Genomic DNA, 25,846 nt, shown 5'->3' with positions numbered 1-25,846 from the left:
TACTTCACACTTCTAATGCTTTTGTTCATCGGGGTGCATCTGCAAACATTTTGGATGGTCATCGGGTCTAATTTTACAGATCTTACTTACACCATACTCCCTTTGAAATAAGTGGGAGTGTGACTTGAGTAAGCACTATAAAACCAGAGTCCACTTTTCCCTTTGATCATAACTGCTTTTGTAAATATATGTGATTTCACACTTAGCACCAATACAAGCTGAGGATAATCTAAAATATAATGATGCCATAATAAATGAAACATTGAAATGGGAAAAAATGTGGTTTGCTAGAAAGATGTCAATCTCTTTCTACTCGGCAACTAGTGGCCAGGCATAATTTAAAAAAGAAAAATAATGATAAAATGTAGAATCATTACTGACAACAATAGCATACATTTTGGTGGCCAAAAAAAGTTGATGAGATACCAAAGCATCTAATACCCATGTTTTAGGCCCACTGGAAGCAGCTAGTGTTCAACCAGTTTGGTTTTTATATGGCCTTCAAGTATTGATGTCAACTATGATTAATTATTGTAAAATTAAAACTATTACCTGATTGTTGATAAAAAAAACAATGAAATGGAGAAAAAGAAAACAAACAAACAAACAAACAAACATACCATGGTTACACAGAAAACAAAATAATCTCTCAGGGACATCAGGGAAGGTGGAATACTATAACAACACATGTTATATTGTTATACTATTCCACCCACCTTAATGAGGAACCCTTGGGCGTTGCTACTCCATAGCCTTTTGAATCCAGATTTCCTCCCACTTTCATCGTGTCACATGGCTTTCGCTGCTCAATGTATTCATTCATAGTGGACTCCAGGAGAAAGGCAAATTTGCCCTTGGATTTGCGGACACGAGCTACTCCCTCAGCTGTAGTCCTAGTGAACACTGACGGTTCTGCTGATCGCATGTAGGTCCACATCTTTTCATACACTGCTATTTTTGATCTCTGGAGGAAATTAAAATAAAATTAAATACAGGAAAGAAAGGAACAACGTGTTAATATTGACTGAACCAAGATAAGGATAAGGCCTCCTAGTACTTTCCCATTGCCCTCTAACTACAATTTGCAACATGGTAACAGAATAGTAACATGATTCTTCTCAAATTAGATAAAGGCGCTTTACAACTACTTAAGGAAAATCTTTGAAATGACAGACATTTAAAAGTGATAGTTAAAGAGACACTTGAGTCTCCAGCCATAATACTGACCATATTCAACTGCTTAACTAGCAAGTTATTACTTTTTAAATGTAGCATGCCATGAAGAGCACTAAGCATTTAAAATTGTGTTTTCTATCACATTTATAGTTTATATCACATTCATGATTTACTTGAAAAGGACCACCAGAGATGTAAACATGGATGCAGAGGTCATAACACTCCTTTCCATGCTGTGTTTGAGTTGTAACAAATAGGGAGATTTATTGCTTTATGATTTTTTCCATGCCTCAGTGTTTAAATGAAAATCATCCAAATAAGATGTACAGAAAAGTGCAGTCCATATTACGTCAGTAGTTGAACATAAAAAGAGGAGGAAAAATCTGCAACAGTTTTTAAGCCAAGTATCTGTAAGAATCAAACTCTAGGTTGATCAAAACATTTGTAGGCTTTTTTTTCTGACAAAAATCTCCAAACATATACTGACTTTGAAGAGAGGTGATTACTGTTTTCCCATTTTATACTTTGAAGAAGTGTTCATTCTAATCCCCTGACTCAAACCAAGAACCTTATCTGTTTTTATATTTTATTTTTCTGTATCTAAGTTGTATCAACATTACTCCCACTACTTAATTTACCTGTCCATTTGCTAGGATCTGCACTCACATTACATTTTTCATTCACATAGGAATTTTTTAATGTGAAAATATATCTAGGGGCTGAAGCTGTGGTGTAGTAGGTTAAATCTCTGTCTGTGGTGTCAGCATTCTATATGGGTCCTGTTTGAATCCTGGCTGCTCCACTTTCAATCTAGCTCCCTGCTAATGGCCTGGGAAAGCAGTAGAAGATAGCCCAAGTGCTTGGGCCCCTGCATCTGCATGGGAGACCCAGAAAAGCCCTTGGCTCCTGGCTTCGGATCAGCCCAGCTCTAGCTTTTGCAGCCACTTGGGCAGTGAACAAGCAAATGGAAGACTGCTGTCTAGCTTTTTCTCTCTAATTCTGCCTCTGAAATAAATAAGTCTTAAGAAAAAAGAAAGAAAATCTATCCAAATGAACTCAAATGTTTCCCAAAGATATATTTAGTTGGTTAAAAAAATTGGACTTCTGTTTGAGACTTGATAATACAGTTGTACACAGATTTTTATCTGGTGCAACTGCACTTATTCCATAACAAGATGCTAAAGTTTTGTATCTGCATCCAAAAAAAAGTAATGGAGACTTAATCTAGATTTAAGTTTACATGTAAAGTATAATATTGAGTAGTATGTTTATTTATTTTGATTGAACCTCATTTGTTTACCAGAATCTAGACTCCAACAAAAAACAATTCTTTAATCACCAACAAGTATCTGGAACAGCAAACTTAAAAACTCATATTTTGGGGTAAAAGAAAATTATTCAGGTAGACAAAGAAAAAGCTAATTAAGTGGAATTCAAAATGCTGATTTTATTTGATGAGAAATTATTAATTAATAAACCTAAATAATAAACCACACAATAACTGATTCACATACTTGAATACCAAAGGAAATGATATTTTATGTTAACATATATTTATGTTAAAGTATATTCCCAGTATTAACAAGGGAATAGATATCCTGTAGTGTACTATGAAATGTTTTAATCACTTGACATGGTGATTGTGATGTATATGCATGTGTTTAGTTAGTAACTGACTACTTCTGACTATAGAAATTCCTGTATCAAAAAATCCCATTGTAAAACTTCAATTGAATTGCAAACATTCTATGTGCTTCCAGGGAAGACAAGTAACTGGCTTCAGAACCCAGAGCTATGGGAATGCCATATTGCCAGGCTTCATTCATCCCATCTCTCAAAATATAATTCTGTTCCAGAGAATGAACTTTCCTACTTTATAATGAGTTTAGAAAAATACAAACTCTCTGGATTACTAGATGCAGATTATCCTTAAATATCTATTCTGATTATTTAGCGAAATGATGATAAACACATTTAGTCACTTTCTTACATATTTATATAAGCTTCACCCAAAAAGGGGTAGGGCTCCACAAATATTATACACTTCATTATGTATAGTATATTGAAAATAGAAATAAAATCACCAGAGTATTGTTTTAATTGAAATATTTTAAAACATCTCAAGTACTTGACAATTTTCAGTTCTGATTAAATACTTTATTAAAGGAACAGATCAGTTAAATAAAAACAACATGGCTAAATGGGGTATTTTTAGGGTTTGGTCCTTTTAGGCTATTATTATTTTTCTGCTGCTGAATTTGCTTAAATATATTCAATTGTATAAATAGGAGGTGGAAGAAGGGTTGAATTAATCACTTTCAAATCCTGAAGAAAAGGAAACCCATTGTTATTAGGCTGAATTTCATAGGTTGTAGGCACAATAGAAATTGCAGAATACAAACTTCCAGTCCCAAAAATAGAGGAAAGATGAAAGCAACATATTTGGTAAAAAAAAAAATTAACCCTGTATATCACTATGCTAATGTTTAGAAGTTCTCTGCTTCTGATTTAAAAGGTCATGATTTAGATAAGATCACCTGCACTTGGCAAAGGGATGAGAGGGAATCAAGAGGCAAAGGGCTGGAAGTAATTTCTCTATGCCTGATTTGTGACTGCAGAGAATGTTTGCTAAGGAGTAGGCACAAGCAAATATTTATTTATAAATTTGATGAGACAGGCTAAAATGAGGAAATTTCTGCAAACCCAGCATACTCATAAATGTGCTTTTCCATGGCAGTTTTAACCCTCTAAAATATTCAACTGTAGTATTTACTTAATAATTAAGTGTGGGACATGAATATGCTCAGGATAATAAGCAATGACAATATTAAAGTCTTTATTTTTTGGAATTAGAAAATTTATCTATATCTGTGTTTGTTTCACTTTTATTGTGAAACTCAGTGCACTGGAAATTATCTGATTTAATGCACTAATCTATTATTCAAAATAATTCTTGGAGTTTTAAAAATGTGCTGTCCTCCTTTTTTAACAAGAATACATTTCAATGAATGTTTACATTGCTACCAGGTGAATTATTTACCCCTTCTAGTAGGTTTTATGGCAAGACTGATGATCTCCTGAGAGTTCATCAATGCATTATTTAATAATATTACAAATTGCAAGAAAATAATCTACCTCATTCATGCATTCACGATTTTACTAAGGACTGAAACAGGCACAAGATGAAAATCTGCATTGAAATGAAAATCAGTGTGTTTGAATCAGGTGTATAATAAAGTAAAAAATCCCTAGGCACTGAGGAGGCTGTCATTAAGAGAGAAGTACAGATATTCTTTAAATGCCTCTGTGTTTCTGCTTAACAAGGTACAAAGAACATAAATCAAATCAAGTTTCATGATGGGACAGACCCAAGGCATCAGTCAAGTCCAGATGTAATTTTCCCCATGGCCTAATTCTTTTTCCAGTTGATTATAAGGGTGACTTTTTTTGAAGTGCTGAGGATTGTTCAACGCCTGAGGTGGCTTAGTGGAGCTGATAGATGTGCAATTACCATGTTCCTAGGAGAAAACATCTTTGACAAGTCCAAAAATACCCTTCACGTGCTGTTTCCTCAATCCATCAGACAAAAGGTTTATTTAAACCAGGTCATCGTGAACAGGGGAGAAGAGAGGCACACAGGGTAGGAAAGGAATGAGATTTTTATCAGAGAACCCTAAGTTACGCATTCTTGAAAGTGTGCTGCTAGGGCAAAGTATTTTCTTGTCCCAATAGGGTTCAGAGTGTTCTGAAACAATAAATATATACACTTACAAAAATCTTCCAATATTAAAACTGAAGTTGGATGAGAGAGGAAGAAACCAAGGTGTGGTGCTTGCACAGCCTGTATGCAAGACTATAAATCTTGGAAGCAGCCTTCCTTATTCCTGTATTTCTTATCACTATACTACCTTATCTACCTCACCAGTGCTTTGAAATTGAAAAGTTAAAGAAAAAAAACGTAACTTTTAAAAGGTCAAAAACGTATCTTTTCATTGTGCTTGATGCTGAAGAACTTTCCAGTGAATTATTTTTGAAGCTTTTTCAGGGAATCCAAATGACATTTCTTTTTCCCTTTATCACTCAAGGCAGAATGGAGCTCTGCAAATATTTTCTTTCTTTAAATGACAATCAGTCATCACTTGTCAGTAAAATGCAAAGGATAGCACAAATCTGTTCTCTATTTTGATGCATTTACATAATGGTTTCTAGGCAAACATTAAATTTTACCTACTTTTGGGAGGTGCAATTGCAAACTAACACTTCCAGTGAACTACTGAAATTACGCTAAAATGCATGATGAGCAGTATGTTTCTATTACTAAGCTTTAGAAATGGAGATGAGTTCCATAAGTTAAAAAACCTTCGATTAATTAAATTTATCCATAGGATGCAGTTAATAAAATCCACTATCATGACTGTTTGTAGTTTTAAAATTGGCATGCTTTTTGATTTACTTATGTTTTGTTTTGTCTGATAACAATGCTCCAAGTTGACAGTCACGTTGTTTCATTGTTTTATTTTTTAATCAATGTTCATAGATGAGTTTCACTGAGTTTTGAGTGATTTGTTCTTGATTTAACATTATGTAAATATCAACGGCCTATTAGAATATTACAATCAAATCTTTGTTAAAAATAATAACTATCCTACTGAAATTCAAGTATATTAGAGTGAAAGTTGGCTTAAGGAGTAGCACATTTTGTTGTTTAATTTTCAAGCCATGAGAAAATTATATGTATAAGTTTAAAATGAAAATGTAATCAGTCAAATATTATATGTAAGCATGAATAAAGATTTGCTATTTTTACATAAAAGCTTAAAAAATAATGAAATATGTTCTCCCTTCTAGACTTTAAATATTCTAGTCTCCACAAATGGCATTAAATATAAAATATACTAATTATTCCTTCATTTCATGTGAAAATGCCTCTCTAGTTACTTTCAAAGTTTTTTTGCTTTTGCTTCTGAAGTCATAAAAATGAACCCTCATTTGTGATCAGACATTACCAATGTATATCTCTGGATTTAAGTAGACCAGGAGGGGAAGAGAGTTCAGTATGCAAAAACTAGGGATTAAGAGGTTATTAAAATGCCTAAATTCTGTATTAGTGTGCCAACATTTGAATTCTGTCCACTATTCCTAATTCCAGGTTTCTACTAATTCAGGCCCTAGAAGGCAGCAGGTGATGGCTCAAATACATGGATCCTTCCTGGCCACATGGGAAGCCTGTATTGAGATCCCAGCCCCTGGTTTCCGCCTGGCCCAGGGCCTGCCTGTAATGTGCATTTGGAGCATGAGCCAGTAGAAGGGAAATCTTTTTATGAATGTTTCAAATAATTAAAAAAAAATTCAAACCCATATTGGAACAAACAGCTGAAACAAAGACCCTTTACTATCTTGATGGAAAGTGAAAAAGAGCATATTCATATGTGAATATGTAATGCAATTTTACCAGTTTGGGAAATTTTAAATGCAAAGCAGAGAAATCAGCACAAACTAAATGCCATACAATGTTTTACAGAGGTGCTCAGAACTCAACAGTTCTTACCAAATGTTGTTTTGAAATTCATTGTTACAAAATAGATTGTATAATAATACTACATCTAGTGTTAGTAAAATCTGCAATTCAGCTTGTGGGTTTCAGATGCAGCAAGTTAAATGTATTCTTTGAAAGTAAAACTTGCTCTCACTTTCATGTTCTTAGCTCCAAAGCATACATAAAACCAATCTTGCCAGATCTAGTAGCATTATAGCATTATCAATATTGAAATATTTTAGATGAATTATGTAATAAACTTTCTTAAACTATGTTTTCACTGTTACCATTCCTTAGGGAAAGTTCTTGTAACATAAGGAAATCAACTTATTTTTGCAAATTAAAGTGATTATAAAATGCAAGAATTATCAGCATTTAACATAGCCACTAAAACTGTATTTGCAAAAACTATAAAAGCTACAGCTCATAATGTGACTATTGGAAAAACTGCCTAAATTTCATAGAGATAAACATTTCATGGTGAGTTTTACCCTCAACTTACTCTGAAGAATTCTTTTGTCGACCCTGAATCCAGCGTTCCATAGGCAATCTCTGTCTGTTTGGCCAAGTCTTCTGCACTTTCTATGGGGGAGACCATTCGCTCAACCGTCAGGAAAGCAGCCAGGTTAGCAGTGTAAGATGATATAATGATGAGTGTAAAAAACCACCACACACCTCCAACGATTCGACCTGAGAGGGATCTAAACATGAATAAGATAATGTACATTTTCCTTTCTCTAGCCAACAGAAAAGGATAAGAAATACCATCAATTAAAAATAATTAAGGTAAATATCATTTTATTTTCCAATAGGCTACTCACAAAATGATTTTCGTATATCTGTATAACATTCTTTTCACGCTACATTTAATATATAAGTGCCTTTGAAAATTGGAAAAAAGGCCGGCGCCACGGCTCAATAGGCTAATCCTCCGCCTGTGGTGCCGGCACACCGGGTTCTAGTCCTGGTCAGGGTGCCGGATTCTGTCCCGGTTGCCCCTCTTCCAGGCCAGCTCTCTGCTGTGGCCCGGGAGTGCAGTGGAGGATGGCCCAAGTGCTTGGGCCCTGCACCCGCATGGGAGACCAGGAGAAGCACCTGGCTTAGAATCAGTGCGGTGCGCCGGCTGCAGCACACCAGCTGCGGCAGCCATTGGAGGGTGAACCAACGGCAAAAAGGAAGACCTTTCTCTCTGTCTCTCTCTCTCTCTCACTGTCCACTCTGCCTGTCAAAGAAAAAAAAAAAAGAAAATTGGAAAAAAATTTCTATGTATTGTCTTATTAGCAGAATTGTAGAACTTAATGCAACTCCCTCAGATAGAGACGAGGAATACTTACTTAAATTTATTAATACCATCTTTATATTTTAGCTTTTCTAAAATTAGGAGTCAGCCTATGGTTGGTGAGATCAAATATAGACTTATGGTTTAATTTGCAGTGTTTTTTTTTTTTCCTCTTAGTGGTATAGAAAACAGCAATATATCTGGACCATAGGTGGGGTCATATATTTGACCCATGAAAGCTGTAGAGACAAACTTGGCAGAGACTGAAGGTTAGAACTCATTTTCAGCTTCAGTGAGAATCTTGCCAGGATGGATGAGACAGGCCAAGGTGAGGCTGTACTGCATAAGGCTCTAGGGTTGATCTCCAAGTGAGTATAGTTGAGGAGTTTTTAATTTCTGAACTGCATAAAGGTTGAGCCACATCACAAACTATCTTTACGTACTGGTGTAAATATTTTCTTTCTTCATTCTTTCTTGAGTTACCAAAGATGTGTGGGTGAAGTGTGAGTGTAGAGGAAAAATGAGGAGGGAATGAAAAAAAATCCAGGAACTATTAAGAGTGATTTCATTCATTGGAACTATGAAACTATCTAAAATTTTTGTGGCAAATTTTTTGAAACATGTATTTTTTCAATGTAAAGAATCATTTAATATTTTGGTGGCATTTTCAACTCTGAAAGGCTCACCTAGCATTTGTTGTCATTAAAGTGACACCTACTGTTTTAACTTAATGTTTATTTAATGCTGGCTTTTAAAGTTCATTGTTTGACTTGCTTTGGTTTCTTCTCATTACATTAACTGAAAATTATCAATTCAATTCCCTATGTTACTAGAATTTAAACACATCAGTAGTTTTCCTGGATCTTAAGAAACATCAAGTGTATTGTAGCCAAAAATGCCTCTTTTTTGAGAAATCAGACATTTCTAAAAAAGAACAAAAGCATATATTTATGATGCCAGTATACAGTCATAACTCAACACTTTGTTTCTCATTCTTTTAGCTACTTTCTCAATGGGAGAAATCATGTATTTTTCTTGAAATAGGAGTTTAGCTGCATTTGTGGTGAATATTGTAGCTTAGTAATGTCTTCCAGGTATTCAAAGGAGGGAAACCATGACTACACAGGTCCTGCAAAAGCCTCCATAAAACTAACATATTATTTACACTGTTGGCTCTTTTCCTACTGTTTAGGCAACAACTCAAGAATAGCAACCACATTTGTTTTTGAAAAGCTGACAAAAAGTGAATTCCTGTTCTACAATTTAGATTCTAATTTGTATTTGTCAAACCACTGAATGAAATATTAGCATTAAATGACTTTTTGAGAGCTCTGATGAGTTACTTACTTTTATATTGAAAAAGTTAATCTTCATGCTATATCCAGGTGTTGTACTAAACTGGAAGAAACTAACTATTAATATACAGCTAATTTATAAGCTGAAATAGTTCTCTGTGATTCTGCCTTTAGGAAAAGAACATGTAGAAACACTGCACAGCATCTAGAAGTACTGGGAAATTGTGTTTTGAAACTAACCTGGGTGAAATGTCACATCCTTGCTGCATAAAAGCACCCAGGGAAAACCAGAGGCTGTTAAAGATGCCAAACTCATTGGGAGGCTGGTCACTGGGTCCTTCCTTTCCATCCTCTGGCTCTTCTGTGTGCCACTCATAGGGGCTGAACCTACTAACTAGGAACAAGACCACGCTGACACCAATGTAGGCAAAGACTATGCACATCCAAATCTCATATGCCAGAGGATCCAAGAAGGAAAACACTCCCGGTTTTGATTTTTGAGGCTTTTTGATCATGATAGATATACCCAAACTCATGAAGGGCTTAGAGAAGTCAATGACTTCCTCTCGTACCAAAGTGATTGTCAGAGGGGCAATAGCAATCTCTGCTTTCTGTAAAAGAAAAGACACAGGGAAACACATAGGTTAATGCATTTCATAAAGCAATCAGCCCGGAGTGATCCATTCACAGCTAACCAGTCATGCATTCATTCTACATTTTGGGGCAGTGTTAACAATGAGGAAAGCCAGTGAAAGATCAAACATGAATAGTGTTTTTTTAAAGAATTGTTTAAATTGTACAAAATATTTTTATTGGTGCTAATAATTACATAAAAGGAAGAAAAAAAGAGAAAGTGGGTAAGCAAAAATAATTTGGACTCAACTATATTTGTCTTTCAGAATCTGAGACAGTGCAGAAAAGGAGACTTAGTTGTCTTTCCATGCGGCTGAATTTCTAAATTTCTTGGCCAGGACTGCTACTATGTTGCAGTCTTTTCTGTTTCATTTGAAATGTTGCCATTGATTCATTATTTGACTATCTCTTAATATTATGAATTGCAAATTGGAAAGAGTTCTTTGTTATTCCTTTTCAGCTATGAGAAAACTGATCATAAAGTCTGTGTTTGTATGATAAAAGAAAACCCATTATTTGACCACAATTTCCAATTCAATGCACACACACAAAAATCTAGATATTAGCATTTATTTCTTGCTGTTCACATACTTTGATCTTCTACTTTCAGTTTTTAAAAAAGAATTTGGAAAACAGTAGATTCAATTCCAGATATGATTAGAAAACAACACTTCCATTTTCAGAGTTCTGTGATTTTGAACAAATTTTTTGAACCTGTTTTTGTAGCTCTAAATGAGGATGCTCTCTTGATTACCTTATAGTTTTAATGTGGTTATGTATTGAAAACCTGAACATGAGAATAGTGAACACCTATAGAAGGATTCTCTTTCTGATACTGATAGAACCATTGTAATGGCCTCTTGTAGATGCTGAAACAGAGTCAGAGAGGAGTTTTACATATCACAGCAGCTCTGGGAATTGAGTCTGGGATTCATTCAATCATGTAACCTCTAAAACAAAAGGAAATATATAGAGGTGTAAAAACTATCTACAAATAAAAAGGGGGCTTGATTACATATTTTAAAAGAAAATTATTTGGCATCAACATGGACTCAGAAGCATAGATGGACATTTGTGTGCAGCTTGATGCAAGGGCAAGTGATTTGTTAAGATAGGGAAGGTACCTTGTGGTCATGCTCTCCATCCAGTTACTGAGAATTGACTCTATATGCCTTTACTTGGGAGTAAACTTTGCTTGCATAATAAATGCCCACACAAATAACAGACAGAACCATTGCTGATGCATTATTATTTTCCCCAGTTATTATTTGTATAATTTTCCTTAAACAAGTGATAAAAGAACTAGCTATAAATTAGTTTATAAAAACAGACACAGCAAAACAAGAAGTTATCTTATTTTGACCACTTATTCTTGCTTATTCTTTCTATATGCCTTATTAGACTTTGCTCTGTGAATATTATTTTTCTTTTTTCAATGCAATAAACAGAACATTATATTTTATAATTCTTTTTCTCAAAAGAATATGATAAGCACTTCTTCATTTCAACATACAAGTTTCAATGGTTGTAAATATTCTATCATGTGAAAATCTCAAAATTTACTCAATTTCTTATTTTTAAGGGATATTTCTATTTTTTCCAGTTTTACACAATTTGAAACAGTGATATTATGAACATTTTTGAAGATCAGTCTGCATGCATATCTCAATTATTTAATATAAATTTCTAGAAGTATAATTATTGTTCTAATGACCATTTTAATGCTATTAATATATTTTTTCCAACTTTTCTTGAGGAAGATGATGCAAAATTCTACTGTCACCAGCACTATGTGAAAGTATGTGCAACTCTGAACCTTGTAGAACATCCATTTATCTTTATTCTTATTTTTTGTTACCAATTTTTTATATGGAAACTTAAATCTCATTGAATTAATTTGAATTTGTTTTTATAAATAGCTACTTTTACTTCTTTATATATTACCCATCATAATTTTCCCATATGGCCTATTACTTTTATTTCCTAATTTGTAAGTGCTTTTCAATATATTAGCAATACCAACCTTTATTTCCCATAAATGAATAAGTCTTTTCCCTAATCATCAATTGTCTCATTTCCATAACTTAGTTCAGATGTTTTATTATAACACATATGTTTTAAATTTTGTTGTTGCCATATAAGATTGTTATTTTTTTCAGCTTTTACTTTCATGGTTTAGAAAAATCTTTCCAATATCAGTATTACATACTTATATTTCATTTTAGTACCTGTAATCCCTTTGAAATTTATTTCGTATATTTCATGATTAAATGTTACAGAATTAATTTTCCAAATTTTTTTGGTGTTTCAACAGCAGTAAATAAATACTGTATCCTGTCATCAACTTGAAATGCTGCCTTTCACATATTACATTACTCTGTGTAGTGTATCTTGTATGCAAGTTACCCCTCATGAGAGTCTTAAAAGGAAAGACACATAAAGGGAGATGATGCGTGCCAAGCTCAGAAAACTAGAAACAGTGGAAGGAGAACAGGGATGATGGTGGTGACAACACTGTTTGGCTAAGGACACTTTTGAAGTCTGAGATTTTCCCAAGAGACCACTAAACAGGATATATATATATATATTTTTTTTCCTCTGTGCATGCCAGTGATTCCCAAAATTAAGTGTATAAAATATCTCTTTGAAGAACTGGATGCGGTTTGGATTCTTGAGCATCATTGGAGTGAGGCTCATGAATCTATGCAGAAGTGCTAGTAGGCCAATGGAATAACCGTGAGGAATATTCTGTCAGACTGAAATAGCACTCCCCCTCCACGCGAACACACAAGCACATCACGGAAGGCAGGGTTCAGGAGGAGGCTCTGGAGCATCACACACAGGAAATCAGGGTGAACCTGCTGCAGTGCATAGGTGTGACTGCAGAAAGACCTGAGAAGCTAAAAGTGGTCTTTGCTTCTGGGTCCCCTTGTGGTGTTGTGCTGGCTATCAGGAGAGTGTTTCTCAATCTACTCATAGCAATTATAGTGACAAAATTTGCAAAGACTAAACAAAACATTCAAAATGAATCACTTTGCCTTATAATAGTCTTTGTCTGCTAGAAGAGAATGGATTAAGTTTACCTAGCATCCCGGGACCCCAACATTCATGTATGTGTTAGCAATAAGAAAGAAAGTAGTAAGAATTGAGAGGCAGAAGAGAAAAGTATTAAATCTGTGGGAAGAATAAGAGATGTGGAGGAAGATCCCTTTGGGAACAAAAGTGGTCAGCTCAATTGGTGACACAAAGGTTTTAAATATACACTGGCTCATGAGTGAGCATGATAATGATGTCTTGTTCTCCTTGAGAACTTGACTGTGGGACTTTTAGTTATTGTTACATATATATTACTGATACAATATTTTGTTGTTGCTAATGATGCTTCTCTTTCTTTTTTAAATTTCTCTCCATATATGGCCGGCACCGTGGCTTAACAGGCTAATCCTCCGCCTTGTGGCGCCGGCACACCGGGTTCTAGTCCTGGTTGGGGCGCCGGATTCTATCCCGGTTGCCCCTCTTCCAGGCCAGCTCTCTGCTATGGCCCAGGAAGGCAGTGGAGGATGGCCCAGGTGCTTGGGCCCTGCACCCGCATGGGAGACCAGGAGAAGCACCTGGCTCCTGGCTTCGGATCAGCGAGATGCGCCGGCCACAGCGGCCATTGGAGAGTGAACCAATGGCAAAAAGGAAGACCTTTCTCTCTGTCTGTCTCTCTCTCACTATCCACTCTGCCTGTCAAAAAAAACAAAAAAACAAAAACAAAACAAAACAAAAAAAAACAAAAAAAACCAAAAACAAAAACAAAAAAACCAAAAAACCAAAAACCAGTTGATATCTATTCTCATATAACTATGAGGCCACTTCATATTGATGAAATAAACTTTAAAAGGAAAAAAACAAAATTTCTCTCCATATCTATTAGATTCTTAGTTGATGTTTTTCTTTTCATATCATCTGTTTTCTTTTTTTTTTTTTTGACAGGCAGAGTGGATAGTGAGAGAGAGAGAGACAGAGAGAAAGGTCTTCCTTTTTGCCGTTGGTTCACCCTCCAATGGCCGCTGTGGCCGGCGCATCTCGCTGATCCGAAGCCAGGAGCCAGGTGCTTCTCCTGGTCTCCCATGCGGGTGCAGGGCCCAAGCACCTGGGCCATCCTCCACTGCCTTCCTGGGCCATAGCAGAGAGCTGGCCTGGAAGAGGGGCAACCGGGATAGAATCCGGCGCCCCAACCGGGACTAGAACCCGGTGTGCCGGCGCCACAAGGCAGAGGATTAGCCTGTTTAGCCACAGCACTGGCCTGTTTTCTTTATTTGAACAATTCCTCCCAAATAAAACATGACCAGAATACTTGAAAAGGGATAGGCCTGGGCTGACTGGTGGGTAAGAATGTTACAGAGGAAATATATAAAAAATGTCCCAGAAAGTAACTCAGGTTAGTTTTGCTGCCGATAACTAACTGCTAATCCAATTATGTTCTCTTGAGATGAAACACTCAATAGTGTTTTCTAAAGGAAATTAATTACTATACAGGTTGGAAATTCCTAATCTGGAAAGCTCCAAAATCTGAAATTTTTGAACACGGACATGAAGCCACAAGTGACAAAATCCATACCTGATCTCATGTGGCAGGTTGTAGTCAAAACTCACTAATGTCCACAAATTTTTTTTATGGAAAAGTATTAAAATATTTATTAAATTTCCTCTGGTTACATGCATATGGTATTCAAGAAACATAAATGAGCACCATGTTTAGCTTTGAGTGCCATCCCCAAGCTATTTTTTCATGTATATGCAAATCTTAAAATATGAAAAAAATGCAAAATCTGAAACACTTCTGGTCCAAGCATTTTGGATAAGGGATGACTGACCTGTAGTTCTAATAACTTTGATAACATTGTATCTAAAATGTTCTTACTGTATCATATGTTAAAAATATTAACCATGGAATAAATAAATGCTTTAGGAACTCTTTTTCTTTGCAACAAAAAGTCTATATGAAACTATCAATGAATCCTGTGGTAAACTATGTTTTGCTTTTTTTAAAAAAAATGCATTTTCCCCTTCATCTGGGGTCACCTAAGCAGTCAGCAGTTCTTTCCTATGGATATAAAACTAACTGATTGCTTTATAATGTCAAACAATTTCCTCTTTCTGCTGAGGTTTTAGCTACTACACTGTTCTGTGCGGAAAATGTTCATTGCTTCACGGTCTGAAAAGCAGGATGCAGAATCATGAAATTATTGAATTGCAGTTCAGGCTGGGAAAGTGAGTCCCTCTGTGGATTATGTTCAGAATCTATCTAGACTTTTTCTGGATGAAGATGGCTCTCTGTGTAATTCTTCATTTCAAAGGAGTCTTGTGAGAATTAATCAGACTGAATATGCTTTGAAGGTGAAATCTATGAAATATGAATTGACTTTTAGGAAATTTGAGAATGCATTTCATGTGTATGTTACTTTTACTGGTTACAAGATGAATAGAGTTTACTGTCAATTGAAGTTTTGGTTTCTAGACTTTCAAAATATCATACCAACAACAGCATTTGATAACAGTGTTTGATTTTAACACTTCACAGTGATAGCTGAAGAGACTGACCTTGGCCTTGTTCATTCAGGCAAGAACATTTATGCTGTACTTGCCCTTGGCTATGAATGCGTACCCTCAATATCTGCTGTACCCAAGGGAAGGGCATGGTGTGCTTCATTGTGATCTGCTCGAGGATAAATTCTAGCTTTTGCTTTGCTGTGTGTAAGCTACTTTAAAAAATGATGGAATTACATAAGGTTTAAATTTATTGAGCTCAGTAGAATTATAAGAATCTTCTAATAGAAGCCACAGTAGTGAGTGTTTCATTAATTACTCAAAAAATGCTTAAGAGAAATTATAAACAGGGATATAAAGAACTTGACAAAATAATGAGAAACTTTATACTATTACATGAAATCTCTTCCTGCAATTATTATCAGCATCAACCTTAAGGGTACAGTCACCATGTATCCTGAAGTCATTTTTTTAAAAAGGATAGCATATCTGAATTTTTACCTCTTTTCTAATTTTGAAGTTACCAAGTGTCAGTTTATTTCATTGTTTGTGAATTGCATTATTAATGAAATAGATAAACACTTGAAAATGCCTCTTTGAAAGTAGCTGCAAATTAAAATATAACAGTAATAGACACTTAAATGTTGGTGTGTGTCCATGTGAAAAGAAATTGCAGGTTTATGTAAGTAAATTCTTCAATAAATGGATTTGCTTACCCCATAAACAAGTTCTCCTACCATCCCATTCCAGATTTTTGTGTCTGCATCCCTTGCTCCATATTTTCCATCAGGGACAATGGCAATTTTATACTTGATACCAATATGTTTTGCAATTTCAGATGCCAAATCTACACAGTATCCTTCATACTTGTCATTTCCTTCAAACATTTCATGATTTTTCTTGTACATAACATATGGGGATTCCTATAATGAGAGAAGTAGAACTGTAAAGGAGAAATTACAGAACATTCACAAGCCTTTATGTAACACTCCAATTTCAAAATTTAGCAAAAAGTTCATTTAGTACTGGCACACATATTGATTTTGTGTGGCTAGACATCAATAATAAAACAGGTAAATATATAAGGATACTTATAAGTATATTAAATTGCTTTACATTATATAATGAAAGTAAAATCTTAAAAAATAATTTTCTATAGAATATTATTACATACCTAGCATTGTGATTGTGATAGGGAAAATGTTCATTACTAATATTCTGAAGAAGCATAAGTTACTTTCTTTGACAATGAAATTAATATTCCCAACATATCTTATGAAATCAAAGACTATTTAGTAGTCATGTTCATGTAACAAAAGATTCATGGAAGGTCAAATATGTCAGTATTCTGCTTCTTGTTTAGCCACACTTACAGTGCCTTCTTTGAGGAAAAGGGCTCTATGATTTGTATTGGATCGCTAGTGTTTTGCAAAATGCTCTCTAAGACTAGGTATCTGCTACATAATTAGTCAAGAAGAAATGAATTTAACATTTTTTAAAGTTAGTTACTTGCCTTAAATGTGCTTTCCTAATGTCTAGTATAGGTTTTGTGAATTATGAATTTTAACTATATTATAAAATATGTCCCTAATGGACACTAATAATCTTCCTCCAGTTGTGATGAGTTTATGCTTTAAGTGATAGTCCCATTTAGTTTTCTAAACATATGAAACAGAAAACAGAATAAAGAATTATTACGAAAATCCATATACAATGAAAGAGCTTGCCATTGGCTAGAATTTCTTTGATGATTTTCAGTTAAAACACACACAACTCACAGGTGTGAGCTAAAGAGACATGTTAGCAATAAAGCACTTGATTTTGTAAGTGATGCGTGACACCACCAACCAATAGACAGGCCTGATGAACATGTGATATGAAGAGATCTGCTGATCACATCTCAGTTTTTCCAATCATTTGGAGACAAGTAATGGCCTCCTTTGGCCACTGTATTATTAGGGTGATGTATTTACATTTTTAAAAACTGTATGTTTTACAAAACATTCCCATAGTAAGCTCTTTGAAGAATCATTTTTTCCCCAGAAAATTCATAATTAGAAAAGCTGAGTTTGCTCTTCGAACTCTGGATTAGGTCTTTTACTTTGTACAACATGGTGGTCTACATTAATTTTGATTTTGCTTGTAAGTACTTGTAAATGTAAAAAGTCATTAAAAAATTAATAAAAATGTAAATTATGTGACATTTTATTTTCTGATATAGATGGCCTCAATAATTCTAGAGTGGGAAACTGGCCAGGAATGAGCCGTGCATTCTTTTCTTCAATCCTGCAGGGCCAAGTGACTTAGCAGTCTCTGATTTCTTTGAATTTGATGAATATTCTAACAGTGGAATTGGGAAAGAGAGTTCCTTCATCTATAAAATTAAAATAATTAGTTATCTCTGCTGTAAAGACAGAAAAATTGTTAGCTTATGGAAAATGGTTTGTAAATATAAAGAGTTTTGGAAATTATGTGATCATGAAGATTGGCAAGTTGATGGAAAGTACTGTTAATTTCTGAAATATACTACAACATGTACATCATTGTGAAGTAATTCATTTTCCACTTTTATAATAGGATAATTACAATTTGGAAGATCATGTGAAAAAAAGCAAGTGCCACATTATCTGTGAAATGCCTAACATTCAAATTGAAATGTCTCTACAGCTCTCATCTAAAAAGATAACAAGCTTAAGAGTTATTCAAAAGGGGTCTAGCTAAGACTCCCAATTATTAATAAGGTTGAAAGTAAGTTCTAAAGTATCTGGAATATTGGAACACTTAAGTGTTTTAGCCCTCAAATGTAAACATTACTTAATTATTTTGTGTGTAGAAGTTTCTCTAGGTAGAAAATAATCTAGTTTGCTAAATTTCATTTACTTTATTTAGTGAACAATTTGTTTAACTAAAGAGTCATCAGTTTATTATTTTTTTAAAAATTTGCTAAACAGATACTGCGTACCAAGAAGTTTTCTGAGAGAGAGAGATACACAAAAATAAGTAAGGTATACCCCTTGTCTTCTTAGGGTCAATATCACCATACATTCTTTGTAATAAGTGTGAAGGAGTATGAGTGATGGGGAATAAAACAAAATCTAAGATGAAAGACAATAATAGCTCTGACTTAATTACTGCCTACACTTTGAGGTACAAGGCTCAGTTCTTTAAGTGTGACCTTTCATTTACTTTTCACATTAACACTGTGAGGTAGACATTTCCCAATCTGCAGATGGAAAAATTAAGACACAGAGAAGTTAAGCAAATTGTTCCATTTTACAGAGATAACAAGTGACAGATGTGTGAGCTGAGCCTACATATGAAAATATCTGGACATTTTTGAAGATATTGCCCATCAAAACAGGTGAAACTTATTGAGATTTTAGATAACAAGAGAGGGAACAAGATTCAATAAATGCATTTCTGAATTTTTAGTGAATTGACTTCTTTTTTTTTTTTGAGTTATGCAGTGTTGGAAACAACTTTCCATTTATCTTCATAATATGCACATAGAAAGCACTCAATAACTATAAAGAGACTCTGGTTTTTAGTGTTATTCACATGAGAATATCAGTGTAAGTGGTCATACTAGAATTTCTGATTTGGTCTTCAGAAGGAAAGTAAATATAAGTAAATACTAGGTCATCCTCTTCTGAAGCAGGATTATGTAAATATGAGTAAAATATTTATGTATTTATTGTTTTTTCTATTTTCCTCTTGGACTAGAATTATTGAGATTTCAGGATAAGTGATGCATGGTACATGAGAAAAATATGGTGACTGCACTCTGGGAGGCAGGAGGAGCAAAGGCAGAGCAAGGCTAAGCTCTTCCTGACCAAAGGATTTCATGGCAGCTCAGCTCTAGCTGCCCAATTCCTTTGAGTGTCTCTTATTTTGCTTTTCTTTCATTTCAAATCTAAAACATCCTTATCAATCTAACTGCCTCATCTGCTCCAATATGATAAGCTGTCTGAGGGCATCCTAGGGATATTTAATATAAAGTTTGGTGTCTACCATAGGTAAAGAAAATACCAAATCTCTTCAAGGCATTAAAAGTGGATTCTAGGATTCTAGGGATTTGTGGGGTATCTTTTACAGTAGAGAGTCCCAAGTGTTTAATTGTTAACAGAAATGGAAGGATCAGAGGAACAGTACAGTGAGAACTCCTTACTTCTGCCTCAAGAGTATAACTTCCATCTTTAGTATCAACTACTGTGCTCCATGCAACAATGATTTCTTAAAAGTTATTTTAAAGGCATTACTTCTCAGAGATTATGAGTTCAGCAAGACAACTTCCACAATGAATGGTGTTCTACATATACTCTACTATTTCAGGAAAGAAATAACTCAGGGGCTGCTACATTAGGTTTTGCTTATGCAATTGTTTATGTAAATGAATTAAGATGATTTTTAATTAATAAAGTATACTTTTTCCACTGAGAAGTTTTTTTGTATTATGTGTGTTTTTCAAAAGTGAAGCCATTGAAACAAGATATTTACTAGAAAGACTTCAAGATTTCCAAAACATCAAAAATATAATAATTGCCATTACTATTACAAACAGTTAAAATGAAATTAATAACATCAAACTGTTATTTTCTATGTGGATATTTGTTTTTCTCCAAAGAGTCCTGAAGATAGTTTATATTATGGGTAAAATTCTTAAAGGTAGAAATTAAGATAAATTCAATGATTAAAAAAATGAGTAAATTCAGCAGACACAGAATTTTGAGTTTGACTTAAGCAATTTTACTTAAAAGCTAATTGAGCTATAAGTCCCTTGGTAGGAGAGATTTTATATTGTGGAAGAGATTAATATTTACTACAACGAAGAAAATAAGTACATTTTTATTTTTTGAATATGCACACATACACATATATTTGGATGCGCATGTATTGTATGTTATGTATGTACCTTTATATATAGAATGCATGTACAAAATTTTACAGATATAAAATTTCAAAAATCTCACTAGAAACTAAAATGTGTGGGACTGCCTGTGATGCCAGTATCCCATTGGGTGCCAGTTTGAGTCCACGCTGCAATCCAGCTCCCTACTATTACACCTGGGAAAGAAGTGGAAGACAGGCCAAGTGCTTGAGCCCCTATATCCCTGTGGGAGACCTGGATGAAGTTCCTGGATCCTTGCTTCAGCCTGGCCCAGCACTGGCTGTTTGGCCATTTGGTTGTGAACCAGTAGATGAAAGATATTCTCTCTCTTTCTCTCTCTGTCTTTCTCTCCCTGTCTGTCTCTCCTTCTCTCTATCTGTAACTCTAACTTTCAAATATGTAAGTGAATCTTGAAAAAAATTATGAAAAGTAACTTCTTGAAAGGTCATGTGCAATAAATAAAATTGCTTTTAGATTTCTAACATAATTCCAATGCTTTAGAGAACAAATTGGCTTTTTCAAAAATTTTCCTAAAGGATTGTTATAAGATGGTAAGAAATACTTTCATGGATGAGTAATGTGTTATTAGCATCATTTAAACTCAGTTGTAAAGCTTTGAGGAAAAAAAGGCTTGTCTGAAATTCACTGCCTCTCTCCTTGAGAGAATGCAATGACCAAAGAACATAGTGAGATAACAAAAGAAACTGCTTCCTTCTTCCTTCCACAATATCTACTGTCAGCGATTTTACCCTTTATTGCTACACTTACCCAAATATCATGGCAGATTTGACTTTCTTAGGCTGTTTACAGGAATCATCCTCTGAATGCAAAAAGTACATTCAGTATGGTCATGAATATTACAAATTTTAGAAAATTTTTAGTTAGTAAGGCTTAAAAAATATTTCTAATTTTATTTCTATCTAAATTTAGCTATATTATATTCAGAATAACTATATTCAGATAGAATAAATTCATCACTAAAGTGAAGGTCACATTATAAATATACCACACTATTTTAAGAAAAAAATCTCAACAGCATAAAGAGCTAATACCACATTATATTAACAGTGATAGCTAATATAATCATTAATTAGTTTTCTTATCTGCTTTCTCTCACTTGAACATTAACTTCCACTGAATGCTGGCCTTTTGTCTGTTTTTTTCCTTGATACCCCCAGGGCCAGTAACTGTGCCTAGCACATAGCAGACGCTCAATAAATATTTATGAGTGAATAACTGAATTTCTCAATCAATTTTATTTCACAATAATATATATCATTACAGTGTATCAACATGTAAGTAACAGCATACACAAAGGAACAACAAATTGAACAATAACACCATATCATTTTCTACCAAAATGAATGATTTCAGTGCTCACTTTCAGCTTTTTTTTGAATATAGATATTTGCATTGCACATATTACAATGTTTATCCAACTCCATATATATTGGGAGTTTTCAATTGAATTTGAGGAAGTATTACATGCAGGTGCCAATATGTCATTCATCTACAAAGAATCATATTTCTTTCAAAAATGAATGAAATGGTAGAAATGTCATACGTCCTGGGCTACCATTTTCAATAAAAGCAAATACAAAGAACACTTCCAGGCAACGGACTCTGGTATGTCTTTTTGAATTGATGATTAATTATCCAGTTGCAAATACTAGAGGTATTATGTATTTACATTTTTATACAAAAAGACAGATACTAGTATTACACTATTTTGATAGCAAAAATACTAATGGCATGACTTTCAAACAACAGATAACTTTACAGAATATTTTTCAAATATATAAAGGAGACAGTTGGATTTTTCAGGCATTCTTGTTATTTTTTGATAGCATGCTTCCTGAAAATTAGCCATGCTTGCAGAATTTAGTATTTCAATTTTATGAATTATATGTCCAGCCTCTTCAATAAGAGGGATGGAGAAGAGATTTTTTACACTGTATCTATAAAGTACATTAACATACTTTATTTCACAAACAGGCAAAATTAAAAAAATAAGAAAACAATTGAATATGTATCCAGAAAACAAGCACACAAATTCAGAGATATTTTCCTTTAGAAAACCTATCCTTGGAAATCGGAGTGATAGAATTCCATCATTCATGTACAACGAGCTCATTTCAAGATAGGGGAATTGATATCTCAGAATTGCTAAGTGATTTTTTTTTTTCAAAATCTCTTTTCTTGAGAAAGATGAGAATTAATTCTTCTTTTGTTCTAGTTTCTCAGAAAAGTCACAGAATTTTTAAAAAATTGTTTTTGGTAGTCCAGAGTTGATCATCCAAGAAGAATCCCACAGAAAAATAAGCTTAAATTTACTACATTGGAGAACAATACTGGAGCCTTAGTTAGGAATGGTCGAACAGCGTGGAACTCTTTCCTTTCTTGATCAATTTCTTAAAATAGGATTCTTCATCAGAGGCTGAAAAGAGGAGGACTGTACTGAAGTATGACTTTCCATGACTGTGTCTTTTTTTTTTTTAGGAAAAGAAATATATATATATATTGCTTTTCAAGTCCCATGCAAATATTACACAATTAAGTAAGAAAGTTTACACAAAACTGCTGTTGGTTGCTTTGCATTCTAAAATCATAAACTTCCCATCAAGGCTTGACAGATTACATGAGGCTGCTAACTGGTGATGCAACACAGACATAGCTAATGGCAACATACGAAAGCTGTTCCTTGGCATTTTCATTTTTTTGACCTCAATGTCATTTTTGGGAACAATTCAATATTATTAAAAGCCTAAAACTAAAGTTATGTAAGCTAAAAGCTAAAATTACATAAAATGGTACCATGTTATTTAGAGTAATGGTTTCCATAAATAATTAAAGATATGTTTTGCCTGGAGAGACAGCGAGCTGAGCATATATAATTTTAAGTTAGATGGAAAAGGTCACCGATTGTTGATCTCCTTTGACTAGCATTGACTCTAAAGGGCATGTTTGGCTTCAAAAGAGAAAGATGCATAAGGTTTTCTATTATTTAAAAGGTAATTTCAAGAACAACTCTGAAAAAAGTCTTAAAATTTAATTATTTTTCATTTTATGATGTAACTGAGTGGAGCATTCATATTTTTCTTAGTTTCTAGAATTCTAATAAATTATATTCTGTATTCCTCATGGGTCAATGAGAAAAATAATCGGTGTGAAAAATCCTTTTCACATAAAAAATAAATATGAAATGAAATTATAAAGTATTCAGTTATATAAACCATGCTCATTAAAATCTTCACATTCACATCTCCACTGTTGTAAACAGACAATGCGAATCATTATCCGATGACTAAACTACTCAAAAATTATAAATACTATTAAATACTATTACATTGATGTTTTAAAAAACAACATGTTAACAACAATAATATGGTGTTTACTACTGGATATTTTTATGTGATTGCTTGTTGATTTTTTTCATGTTCATTGTTTTTTATCTTTTGGGGTCTCAGCATTCATACATTTCCAACTACAGTTTGACAGTCTCTTTTTTTTTTAAACATCTGAGCATTTTTCCCAAGAAGAATGCAAAAAAAAAAAAAAAAGATAATACAAGTAAAAGTACTGAAGTACTCAAGCTCAGGATAGCCCTATTCAAAGCCTCAGTAGACTTTGGTGGATCAGAGCACCCATGACACCATGCTAAGATTCAGCTTTTACCCTGCCTCTTCATGTGAGCTGGGGAGCTAAAATTGCCTGTGGACAAAGCGGAATACCATAAAAAATATACCAAAACTTACCATAATTGTGGTTACAACCACTGTTCTGTTCTCAATAGCTGCTGTGTCATTCCCAAGAGTGGGTACATCTTGAATCAAGACTAATTTATCCATATCATTCCAGTAACCAACCTGCCAAATAGAGAAAATACTTGAAAACATATTTTAAAAGTTTACTCTAGTTCTTTTTGGGATGAAAGGGGGTACAAATGAATAAGCAATGAAGACAAGCTTTAAAAGAAAATAAAAAAAAGTGGAACTTTTATTATTTGATGATGAGCTAATTTTCCAGATACTCAAAGTGCTGCCCTATTACACACTTGGCAATTTGTAATTTACAGTCATGGAGTATCCAAGACATTGGAAATTATGGTGCTGCTCCCTGTAGTGAGGTGGACTGGCATTCTATAATATTAGCTATATGATATATATATATATATAGGTAGATATATATCTAGGTAGTTATAAGGTATATGGTAAAGAGGATTTATAAAAGGAACTACACAGTACATTTTCAAGGAAAAGAACTTAGATATTTTTAAAGCAATATAGAAATTGTTTTGGTTTTTTTAACCTATCTACAAGATAACAAGCTTATGATTTCTGAAATGCTAACTACATTAGTGATTAATATTAATAAATAATATTTTCATGTTCAAAATTCTATTTACATTTTAAATTTTAAAATCATTGTTATTCTTTCATGTAGAGGTGAAACATTTTTCCATACAATAAGTGAAATAATTAGTTAAACATTTTAAAAAGTAGGAAACCACAATGAAATTTTAATAGAAATTTAGGAATCTTTGATCCAGGTAGACCATTAAGCTAAAGCAATGGCTACCAAATACTGAATGCTTGCTGTGAGCAGGCATTACACTCTGTGGTCTTTTAAAATAAGCAACCTAAATTTAAAACATAGAGAGAATTTAGAGGTTAGTGCTGTAATTATCCATACTTTAGAGATGAGAACCAATTTTGGAAAGTTAAATAAATTATAAAAGGTTTTATTTTAATGGGACCAAAATTTAAAACTCTAGTCAATGTGTCCTCAAATCCATGTAATATGCTACACAGCCTCTCCAAAGGGATGTTCACTTAATTCTGTCAAACCTCTTGAATTTCTTGATGCACTTGTTTAATTGATGACTCCAAAAAGATGTCTGTATTTGTGCAATGATCTGTATTCACTACTTGTTCTAACACATTTTCAAAGTCTGTCTTTCCTCCCCTAAGTTTTTAACTTTCATTTTATTATTTATCAGCATATTAAAATAAAATAAACCTTACTATTTTAGAGATAGGCACTGTGTTATGCACAAGTATTGCATATGTGATTCAATAACAGAATAGATACAGAGAAGAGATCTTCATTATTATGTAGCTTGCTATACTTCTTGGTTTGATCCAAAATTATAGTACATACAAATGTAACAATAATTTTCAATTGTGCATGTGAATCCATTTGTAATTGGTATCTATTTGATATTTAACATGAAAAAATAATTTAGAAATTTAGTATATCAGGGCTGATGTTGCTGGCATTCTATATATGGGTGCCGGTTCAAGTAATGATTGCTCCATTTCCGATCCAGCTACCTGCTAATGTGCCTGGGAAAACAGCAGAAGATGGCCCAAGTGCTTGGGCCCCTGCACCCACAAGGAAGACCTGGATCAAGATCCTTGCTCCTGGCTTTGGCCTGGCCAGCTCCAGTCATTGAGGCCATTTGGGGAATGAACCAGCGGATGGAATCTCTCTCTGTCTCTCTC

The 25,846-nt window shown here is 33.9% G+C and overlaps 1 protein-coding gene across 5 annotated transcripts in view; it reads right to left on the bottom strand.

Moving 5' to 3' along the window:
- The window catches only part of GRIA4 (glutamate ionotropic receptor AMPA type subunit 4), a 389,167-nt gene that overhangs the window by 40,090 nt on the left and 323,231 nt on the right, over positions 1–25,846 (bottom strand). For 4 of the 5 annotated variants that reach the window (XM_062198338.1, XM_062198335.1, XM_062198337.1 and 1 more), the window contains 5 exons: positions 24,098–24,208; positions 16,171–16,377; positions 9,527–9,897; positions 7,215–7,413; positions 717–964 (listed from right to left, as the gene is read on the bottom strand). In XM_062198338.1, coding sequence (XP_062054322.1) covers positions 717–964; positions 7,215–7,413; positions 9,527–9,897; positions 16,171–16,377; positions 24,098–24,208 — 1,136 coding nt within the window. Of the gene's footprint in view, positions 1–716; positions 965–7,214; positions 7,414–9,526; positions 9,898–16,170; positions 16,378–22,746; positions 22,780–24,097; positions 24,209–25,846 lie in introns of those variants that run through there. The other variant, XM_062198340.1, reaches the window with a different exon arrangement.

This window comes from Lepus europaeus, chromosome 7 (assembly GCF_033115175.1).
Source record: "Lepus europaeus isolate LE1 chromosome 7, mLepTim1.pri, whole genome shotgun sequence".
Lineage (NCBI taxonomy): Eukaryota > Metazoa > Chordata > Mammalia > Lagomorpha > Leporidae > Lepus > Lepus europaeus.
Note: the sequence above shows the minus strand (reverse complement) of the source record. Positions and strands in the feature narration are given on the sequence as shown.